At 36.1% G+C, this 11,433-nt stretch overlaps 1 protein-coding gene across 1 annotated transcript; it reads right to left on the bottom strand.

The window, feature by feature from the left end:
- Window positions 1–655: 655 nt before the first annotated feature.
- Window positions 656–9,947, bottom strand: LOC103035706 (CDC42 small effector protein 2). Its single transcript, XM_022687042.2, has 5 exons — window positions 9,818–9,947; window positions 7,531–7,849; window positions 6,507–6,608; window positions 2,588–2,663; window positions 656–1,389 (listed from the first exon to the last, which is right to left on the bottom strand). Exons 2-4 carry the CDS (start codon window positions 7,582–7,584, stop codon window positions 2,592–2,594), a joined length of 228 nt encoding a protein of 75 aa, XP_022542763.1. The 5' UTR covers window positions 7,585–7,849; window positions 9,818–9,947; the 3' UTR covers window positions 656–1,389; window positions 2,588–2,591.
- Window positions 9,948–11,433: the final 1,486 nt, after the last annotated feature.

The raw sequence follows: 11,433 nt of genomic DNA, 5'->3' as shown, positions 1-11,433 counted from the left end.
CAACTTTCCTAGGGTGATGTTGATCAGCACAAGTCGTCTGTGAGCTGATGTATCAGAACCGAGTCGCTGTGCTTTCCACTGTGATGTTACTCGGCAAAACGAGGTGATGGCTGACTTCACATGTGTCTTAAGGAGGCATGCACTAGTCTTCACTCTTCTGGTGTGTTGGGGCATCACTAGTGATAGGGGGAGTCCTAACGAGTGGGTTGGTTAATTGGCCACATAAATTGGCCAATTACTAATTCCTACTTATTTACAACATTGTTGTGCATTAAAATATAGTAATGTTTAATAATGTTGATTGTCACTATAAATAATTAATAATTAGTTGAGGCATTACGTATCCATTTATTGATGTTTATTACGGTCATAAGCAGTGTTTTTCTGTCAAGAGTTACCAAAAATCTGAAAGAAGTAATACAGCTGTATTATTTACAAATGGTATTAAAATGTTTTTTTTTACATGTGTTAATTTTATTAAATGTGGCCAAAACAGTAAATTTAATTCATTAAGTTATTAAAGTTATAAAGCTCTGTTTTGGCCACAGGGTTTGTTGCACATAATAAGTGTGGATTGGAAAAACTGAATGAATGCAAATGTATGACTAACAAATAGCCATATGGACTAAAATGGACTGAAAAAAAGAACACAGTATTGTGCAACAATTTGGCATTTTTATTTGAGCATCAGAAAGAAAATGAACAGTATCTGTACAAAAATACTTCCCAGTAAAAGAACTGAATAAGAGCGTTGGGAGGAATATTACAGTGAGGTCTGCACAGGTCAAGTTTACTGAAACAGAGTGCGTTTAAAAGCATTTCGTTAAAACAAAAAAGAAAAGAAAAAAAAAAAGATATTCCACAACCCAGGGAATATGAAATATAAGAAAGATATAAAATACAAGACCAATAAAAAGCAAGTTATTACAAATGAAACTAGATTTCTAGGCATTAATTTCTCATTATCATTTAAAGTTCGTTTGTAATCTAGAGACTACGCCTCCAAACGGGAAGTGGCCCAGCCACCATATTTAAATCCTTGTGAGACGAATCACGAAATAAAAAAAAGCGTCCATTACGAAAATGGAAACCAGATCATAATTCATTGCTCACACAAGTATTAGGATCAATCATTATCATTTTATGTTCCTTGGCTATTTGTACAATACGATCAGAGAGCTGTAAGCGAATGACAGTGCTTCTGTTATAAAAATAGACTCTCAAAAACAGTGGTCCGACTCTTTGGATCATCCAGTGTGGTGGTTTGGGCTTTTTTTTTCCTTATTTGTGAGTCCAGCAGGTCTCATTCATACACAAACACAAACACACACTCACACACAAACGTGCGCACACACTCACTCTCTCTCTCTCTCTCTCAAGTCACACACCCTGCAGAAACACAAAAAAAGAACACACACACATACACGGTTTTAGTCACACTTTAAACAAGCCAACAAACATTGTATATTTATTCATGTGTAATCTCTAAACTTCACAGGTAAACATAGTCAGATATTCAGAATCAAAGTCCAGCGTAGTTTAAACAACAGTCTACTCTCTGGATAAGCATGATGAAAGACTTTACGAAAATGTAACAAATTTAATAGGTAAGAAATAAGAAAGAAATTAACAAATAACTTGCTAGTATTTAAAAGATTAATTTCGTTTTTTTCTGAATTGTAAATGCATGTGAAAAAAGGGTTCTTTATACTATGATTCATTTTTCTTTCGCACAACCACAAATGAAAGTGTTATTCTCTGCTGAGCCAACCGAGCTTGTTTTTCTGCATCCCAAAAAGTACACTTAAACACATTACCAACATTACTCAGAGTAATGTAGTCTAGTATGAAGATGATCCGTGCAGAGACTCAAGAGAACTCCAGATAAACTCCAGTCCAACTAAACTTCTTTAATATATTTACTTTATTCTACTAAAATACATTCATTTACAATCAGCATATATGCAGCTGAAACAGGGAACAGCCTAGTGCATCTCAAATTTATCTACATTAATATTTTAATATAACAGTATAGACTTTATGGCTTTTAGAAAAAAAAAATGTAGGGGAGGGAGGGAGTAGTGCACTATAGGGCTCTGTTGTTCAGTCTAAGCTTTTGTCTTTAATGGTATTTTTTTTCTCCTTATATTACTTTTACTTTTATACTTTAAGTAGTTTTGAAAGCAGAACTTATATTTATTTACTTAAACAGTAAAAAGCTTGAGTTAATACTTCAACTTTTATCAAAGTATTTTAAACCTTAGTATCTATCCTTCTACCTACAGAGTAATGAATGTCAATATTTTTCACATCTTTGACTACACTGCACTTCTAATAATGGGCCACTATTCCTATAAACTATTTAGTGTGGGAAAAGTGCAGTTTGACTTGTTTAACTTGTGTTTGCTTTAACTTTTATAGATCTAAAGCTCGATCACATAATTTGATGTGTTTTACACACGTACGTTTCTATATAAATTAAAGATTTATATATTTATAAAATACACAATTGTGTCACATTGGTTTTTAAGAGTGTTTGTTGATGAATATGAATGTTTCGTACAATACAGAAAACAAATCCTCTCACCTGGTCACTGGACGTTCTCAGGTGTGCCGTTTCCATAGCCACCTTTCGATTTCATCTGAGCCTGGACTGAGTTCACCTTAATTATAGAGAAACATAAGACAGTTACACATGCTGTGCTCCCACAAAACACAAACATGCATATTTGTATTTAAAGCAGTGTAGACATTTTTATATATATTCATTGTCACATCAATACTACTCACATACACCAGCTGTTTACTGCACTTCATACTGTGTGAACAGTTTATAATAAATAGACCAACAGAAATGCTCCAGAATTACCAGGAATTGAATCCCAAGTGAACATTTACATTCCTATATATAGGTGTTGCTGAACCTGTTCTAATTGATGTAAAGTGAAACCTTTTTACATCTTTTAGGAAAGTGTAAACTAAACCCATTTGAATACACATTTTCATACCTTTAGGTTCCTTTAGAAAGCGAAACTACATTTGTCTTGGCATAGTCGAATAAGGAGAGTTCAGAACATGGAACTGATACATTATATCCCTCAAACACCGCTCTGTCCTCTTTCAAGAGAAAACCCACCAACAGCAAAAAAAAAAAAAAAAAAAAAAAGCTGAAAAGGAAAAAATACTAACAGATAACACTAGGCCGACTGGAGCATGTGCAAAATCTGTCATCTGGCATGTGGACGAGAAAAAATAGAAAAGCTAAAAGCTAAACCATCCAACAAGCTTCAACTTCGACTAGTTCACTACACACTGTGCAGTCTCACCACAAATTTATTCTTTACATTTCTATGCCAGCCTGGATTAGGCTATGAATTTGTGGGTACACTAAGGGTGCACTAAAAGCAAAGGCATCCCAGCTGGATGTAGAAATGTTTATATTAGCTAATGTAAAACGGAATGATATGTCCAAAAGTATCTTGCCATCCTTTCTAATTAGTATGGAGCCCCAAGACATCAAGTATAAAAAAGGCGTGGCCACTACTTATTTAGATGTGGGAACGAGTTAATTAAATTGTAGCCATTAAGGTGTGGTCACAAGGTCTTTTTGTTTCACAGCTAACAAAGCAAGCAGCTATCAGGGGCTGTGAACATTATGACAGCCTAAGGAAGGTAAATGGGTCTGCATACTGTCCGCGCCTGATCCCGTCAGCTTTTAGTCTGACAATTAACTGAGAATTACGCCATGTCTCACTGCAAGAGACTCAAAATTATTACCATAATTCATTCCAAGATTAAAATGAAAAAAGAAACCAATTTACTCTCTGTTTTATTACTAAAGATTGTCCTTGGATTGAAGTTTTGATGTAATATTCAGTTTCTTTATGGGCATTCATTAATAGAAAAGCAAACTTTATTATTCTCTGGTTTCGTCTTAATTATCTTGTTCCCACGCCTTAATAAAGCATGGCCATGACTTATTTATTTATATAATTTCCACTCCTTAGGATCTTGTTCCTACGCCTTAATAAGTCGTGGCCATGCATTGTTTAATGATGACACCTAAGGGGCTCCATAAATTAGGTACTTTAACAGTTTTATGGCTGACATTAACATATTAAAACACAGCTCTTACAACCCTAATAAAAAATAAAAATAAAAAATAAAAACAGCAATAACCAATAGAACGGGACACCCTACAGCAGGGGTCAGCAATAGGCAGCCCGCAAGCATGAAACAATAACAGCAATAAATGGATACGACCTTAATAATATCTGATAATGGTGATATTGTCTATTGTGTTTGTTCACATACAGTTGTGGTCAAAAGTTTACATACACTTGTAAAAAAACATAATGTTATGGCTGTCTTGAGTTTTCAATAAGTTCTACAACTCTTATTTTTCTGTGATAGAGTGATCGGAACACATACATGTTTGTCACAAAAAACAGTCATAAAATTTGGTTCTTTCATAAATTTATTATGGGTCTGCTGAAAATGTCACCAAATCTGCTGGGTCAAAAATATACATACAGCAACAAAATTTGTCAATTTTGGTGATGTAGCGAGTTGTGTCAATCAAATTAGCTTCATGTCATGGCCTCTTCACTTCTTGTAAGTGATTCTGATTGACTACAGCTGTTGACTTCTCATGAGCCCATTTAAATAGGGCTCATTTGACCCAGTGATTAGACTCAGCTACAAAAGCTACAATGGGAAAGTCAAAGGAACTCAGTGTGGATCTGAAAAAGCGAATTATTGACTTGAACAAGTCAGGGAAGTCACTTGGAGCCATTTCAAAGCAGCTACAGGTCCCAAGAGCAACTGTGCAGACAATTATACGCAAGTATAAAGTGCATGGAACAGTTGTGTCACTGCCACGATCAGGAAGAAAACGCAAGCTATCACATGCTGCCGAGAGGAGATTGGTCAGGATGGTCAAGAGTCAACCAAGAATCACCAAGAAGCAGGTCTGCAAGGATTTGGAAGCTGATGGAACACAGGTGTCAGTCTCCACAGTCAAGCGTGTTTTACATCGCCATGGACTGAGAGGCTGCCGTGCAAGAAAGAAGCCCTTGCTCCAGAAAAGGCACCTTAAGACTCGGCTGAAGTTTGCTGCTGATCACATGGACAAAGATAAAACCTTCTGGAGGAAAGTTCTCTGGTCAGACGAAACAAAAATTGAGCTGTTTGGCCACAACACCCAGCAATATGTTTGGAGGAGAAAAGGTGAGGCCTTTAATCCCAGGAACACCATGCCTACTGTCAAGCATGGTGGTGGTAGTATTATGCTCTGGGGATGTTTTGCTGCCAGTGGAACTGGTTCTTTGCAGAAAGTAAATGGGATAATGAAGAAGGAGGATTACCTCCAAATTCTGCAGGAAAACTTAAAACCATCAGCCCGAAGGTTGGGTCTTGGGCGCAGTTGGGTGTTCCAACAAGACAATGACCCAAAACACACATCAAAAGTGGTAAAGGAATGGCTAAACCAGGCTAGAATTAAGGTTTTAGAATGGCCTTCCCAAAGTCCTGACTTAAACCCCATTGAGAACATGTGGACAGTGCTAAAGAAACGGGTTCATGCAAGAAAACCATCACATTTAGCTGAACTGCACCAATTCTGTCAAGAAGAGTGGTCAAACATTCGACCTGAAGCTTGCCAGGAGCTTGTGGATGGCTACCAAAAGCGCCTAGTTGCCGTGAAAATGGCCAAGGGACATGTAACCAAATACTAATGTTGCTGTATGTATATTTTTGACCCAGCAGATTTGGTGACATTTTCAGCAGACCCATAATAAATTTATGAAAGAACCAAATTTTATGACTGTTTTTTGTGACAAACATGTATGTGTTCCGATCACTCTATCACAGAAAAATAAGAGTTGTAGAACTTATTGAAAACTCAAGACAGCCATAACATTATGTTTTTTTACAAGTGTATGTAAACTTTTGACCACAACTGTATATTACAGTAAACAGTATTTTACCCAGTCCTGCTAAATGACCAATGCTTTAATAACTGAGACTTTCACAGTATAGACTGCAGAAGGTGAAGGAAAAAAAGGTCATATTAGTGTACATAAACTATGATTAATTCAAATTTGTTGTCTTTTAAGGATGAAAAGAAGTATGAATGCTTTGTTATGCTGTTCTATTATCATTTTGTCAGTCACATTTAAATGGTCTGGTTCATCCCATAATTTCTGGGATGATACATTGTCCAAAAAAATTGTCATAGTTTCAGACCTACCCACAGCAAAATTTCAACACAAAAGTTAAACCACTTCCCAGAAGAGTAGAGGCTGTTACGGCAGCAAAGGGGAATAAACTCCCTACTAATTCTCTTGATTTCAGCTGGATGAGGATTTGGACGTAGACTATAGGAGTACTCTTCCTTTTGTTAAGAGCACAAAGTTTAAACCCTGAGTGCTGGATGAGGCTGTGTGCTGGTGTTATAACTGTGTGACTGTGATTGATACGAATATGAATAGTATTTAGTGACTCACCGCCGATAAACCCATGCCCATGTCCCCTGAGCCCACGTGTGTCATGTGAACGAAGTTGGTAGGTTCCCCAATCATCGTCCGATCTATCCTCCGCCTCCGCTTCTGCAGAGAGAACACACACAACATAAACTGTCAAACAAATCGAACAACAGAAACATCTATAACTATTTTAGAGTTCATAATTTATAGTGAACAGAATCTGACTGTCTGCATTGTTCTTTTATAGATACTCTCTCAGTTGGACAAGTTTATAGACTGTAGGTAAAAATAGCAACTCCTCCTTAGTTTATATCACAATACCTACATTTAGAGCATTATTAATACATATATATTCACCCTAATGAGAGACTGTAGCTCCTCCTCCTCCTCAGTTTACAGCCAATAAAACCCCCAAAAAATCAGTGTTTCAGAGAATTAGAATTATATTATTATATACGACCAATTGGCTTTTGGCAGTGTGGGCAGTGTGCCAAGTCCTGCTGGAAAATGAAATCTGCATCCTTCATAAAAGTTGGCAACAGAGGGAATCATGAAGTGCTTTTTATTATCAGACTTTAGACTTGATAATAAAACACAGTGGATCAACACCAGCAGATGACATGTCTCTCCAAAACATCACTGATAATCAGTAAATTTTACATTTCATTTGTAAATCAAGGGAGCAGAGTCTGGAGTCTAGTGTGAAGTTTCCACAATATTAACGGTGATGGTTTGGAGAGTCATGTCAACTGCTGGTGTTCTCTAGTTATTACTAGCTGCACCTTAATAACACAAGTACATACTTGAATTAATTGTCCGAGTCTATTGTACTTATTGTTCATACACCTTGTGTTTGTCTTGCACTAATGATCGTCTGTTACAGCCACAGAGATCTCGCCTTAAAGAGTTTTGCTGTTCTGTTCAACCAGTATTAGTATAATGACGATAAAGTTGAATAGAATTAAATATACTCTAAATGTGAGATGCTGTGAATCAGGCCTGATCATTTTAAGTAGGTTTCAGAGCGTTTTCGCTTCAGACTCACCGGCTGAGGTTGTTCGGCGACGCAACAGCTGAAGCAAACCCAGAACTCCGTCATGTTGAGTTTACAAGCCTAAAACTACAGCAACTTCCTCCCTGATGCACGCTCCGTCACCTTCTTCTTCCCCAGAATCGTATGAGGATCTTTCACGTCTTCCTGTTCAGGCCACAACCGTCTGCCGGAAGACGATTACAGCGTGCGCAAGGCTTGAAGACAGGCGTTCCTCTCCAGCAAGTTCACACACAGATAGATGCAAACACACATTCACACACCCATACACACACGCATACACACACAGCTGTATAGGGCCTGCCTACGCCTCCTGTAGGACACAACACAACACATTACAAGACACAGACATACAGCGTTACAGACTTGGTGTAGTCAGTGTTCTCAGAGAACTATAAAGTTGCATTAAGGCGCATGACACGCCTGTGGTTTGGGTGACATTTCCTCACAGCAGTCTGGAGGCCCACAGACGGCCTTTATTTACATCAACAGCACAAGTGCTTAAGTGCTTCTTATTCATTTGTCTCGAAGAAGGTCATGCTTCTATTTTTTTAAACTACGTCACTTAACGCGCTATATGTGGACAGATGTAAAAAATAAGAAGTCATGAACAGTCAATAAACATCCTAAGACTGGAGAGTGTACACTAGATAGCTACACCTACAACCAATGAGGCCTGACAAAAACAGGAAACTGTTCTACACTCCACTGAGAACATTATATTCGCTGCCTCCTTCAATAACTGCTGTAATCATGTATGACCTATATGTTACAGTGTTACTGCACCTTATCGTCACCACGCATATTTTCTCAGAAACTGAGAGCTATCTTATCTAGAATCGTATCCTCTTCTATTTGTTCCAACCTCTAAACAATGAGAGTGAAAATATAGTGAACTAAAAAATAATCTTATTATGTAATCTATGTACAGCTCAGGAAAAAAAAGAGACCACTTCAGCTTCTTTTTTATAAGTATATGTTTGAGTAAAATGAACATTGTTGTTTTATTCTATAAACTACAGACAACATTTCTTCCAAATTTCAAATAAATATATTGTCATTTAGAGCATTTATTTGCAGAAAATGAGAAATTGCTGAAATAACAAAAAAGATGCAGAGCTCTTAGACCCTTAAATAATGAAAAGAAAACAAGTTCATATTCATAAAGTTTTAAGAGTTCAGAAATCATCATTTGGTGGAATAACCCTGTTTTTTAGTAACAGTTTTCGTGTATCTTGGCATGTTCTCCTCCACCAGTTTTACATACTGCTTTTGGACAACTTTATGCCACTCCTGATGCTAAAACTCAAGCAGTTCAAGCAGGTTTGATGGCTTGTGATCATCCATCTTCCTCATGATTATATTCCAGAGGTTTTTAATTAGGTAAAATCAAAGGAACTCATCATGTTTAAGTGATCTCTTATTTTCCAGAGATGTATATTGCTAGGCTAAGCTATAAATTCTAGACACTAAACAAAAAAAAACTAATTCAGGAGTTAACTTATAAAGCAAGCTTTTTATTTTTTTGTAATAGCTACACACAATACAGAACACAATATACAAAAATACAAACTCTTGTAGAGAGTGTGATGACTACAAATTAGAGGTTAGAGGGGTGTAGCAAGCTTACTGGTAGTAGAATTATATATGTATATATTTATTTTTTTTCGTTCCACCTTAAAATGTGCCACCTTAATTAGCTAACCTAAAGAGACAACTTCAAACTACCATTAACTATTACCAGCTTTTTTTTACGTATTTATTGTAGCTACAAATATTTTGTACAGGAAAAGGCGATATTTCTTATTATGTTGACATTTTAATCAGTTTTATATGGAAACAAGCTCATTAACACATCCTCTACAGACAGGCTAGGCTAAGACAAGCTAGCTAACAGCTAACTAGTTCACTACACTGACATTAAACAGCTATAAGAAAGCTAATTCAAAGCTATAAACTCCCACTTTAACCACCAGATTATTAATAATAAGGCTTAATTAGCTAAATATCCGCCTGTTTTAAATAGAAAACCCTTTATATTACAGTTAAACGATCTATTTCAGACAGGGCGAGCTGGGTGGCTAGCTAACCTATTAGCTGCACGCCTGCTAACGAACCGACCGAATGAACGAAAACGGATCGACTTTAGCTAACGAATTGATTTATTTTACAAGTATGCGGATTATTTACGCGCATTAACTCTGTTTGATGACAGGCATATGCTTCTTTCTAGCACATACACTTACCTTTTAACGAGTTTAAGGGGGAAATAAACCCTTACCTCGGCTACTTCCTCGAAGTTGCTGTCAGAAAAAAAGTTGAAGGAGGCTCCGTTCAGATTTCTTTTTTTTTTACACTTCTATTACGGCATACTCCACCCGTGTTAAGCAGAGTCCCGCCCACATGCACTTACGGTTGGCCGTCTGTGTCATCGTGTTGGCGCTCTGATTGGCTGCTTGTCTTAGTTTTTACATTATGCTCGGGCTCTGATTGGCTATTAGCTCCTCCTCGCAGCCAGAACCGCCTTGAACCAGAGCCATACAATTCACCGGCGCAAAAAAGGCGGAGCCTGCGCGGAATACGGGTGGGGTTTGTTGTAATATGGGTGTGGTATATCGCAACACAGGCGGAAAACAAACAATAAAATCTGATCTATAAATAATTCTCTCAGCGGAAACGGCGCTGAGTCTGTACTGTACTCATTGTTTGTACGTCAGCGGTTTCCCTTTTTCCTCATTTTTCTTTCTGGTTTTATATATAATTCGCTTTATTTCTTGATTTATCTCACGTTTAAACGTGTAGAAACTATTCTCCAGCTCGTTTAACCCTTTAATCGTTTAATAGTTTTCATAATTAATAAATTAAGAAAGTGAAAATGCTGTGTTTAATGTTCGAAGATTACAGTCAATCGCTGAAAACTGTAATGGGCATAAAGATAAAGTCCAATGTATCCACCAGATGGTGCCACTGACGCAGTGTAATATTTTAAGCAATGATATATATATATATATATATATAATATAAATGTTTTTTTTCTGCTGTTTATTCTTTAACTTGTTTTTTAAATTAATTCAAAAGTTTGGAAACATTCAATTATAAAATAAATGAAACATAAAACATATTTTGGTTTATTTAACATGTTTTGCTTAGTAAATAATTCTACAATGTGAAAAATCATAAACAGAAAGAAAACACATTGAATGAGAAGAAGTGTGTCCACACTTTTGACTGGTACTGTGCAATAAAATATTTTATCTCTTTCAATTGTAGATCAGACTTTATGGTAATAATCTCTCTTGTTTTACAAGGTACAGCACATATTACCATCTGTACAGAAAACAATCATAACATTCTCAAATCTGAATTAGATTACAGTGAGCATTCACAGTTAAATTATAATCAATTTATTGTGTTTTATTGTTTAGTTTTTTATGTATAGCATTCAATTTGCTTTACGAGTTTATGACAGTTTTTGTAATGATGCTACACTGTACACAAATAAGTGTGTAAAAAAAGTAAAATGTACTGGAAGTTATATTACCTGGAATACTTTTTTTATTTTACAATTAGACCATATTTAAAAATATATATTTCTTTGTAAATGTACTGATAAATTCTGTCTAAAAAAAGATCACATTGTTCAAAATATAGAATTTTTAGAAAATTCACAGAAAAATATACCTTTAAAAACAGAACACAATCAAAATATTCATCAAAACCAAACATGTATTATGTCCTTGGCCAAGGTAAATTGTGTATATGTACACTACTACCTGAGAGAAAAAAGGTTCCATCTAGCAAGAGTACAGAAATGTTTCCTTTATTAATTACAGATTATGTTACTGTTCATTTGCATATATTTTTGTACAGTGCAGTTTACTTTAGTTTACTAATAAT

The sequence above is a fragment of the Astyanax mexicanus genome, chromosome 9 (genome assembly GCF_023375975.1).
Source record: "Astyanax mexicanus isolate ESR-SI-001 chromosome 9, AstMex3_surface, whole genome shotgun sequence".
In the NCBI taxonomy this organism is placed as follows: Eukaryota; Metazoa; Chordata; class Actinopteri; order Characiformes; family Acestrorhamphidae; genus Astyanax; species Astyanax mexicanus.
Note: the sequence above shows the minus strand (reverse complement) of the source record. Positions and strands in the feature narration are given on the sequence as shown.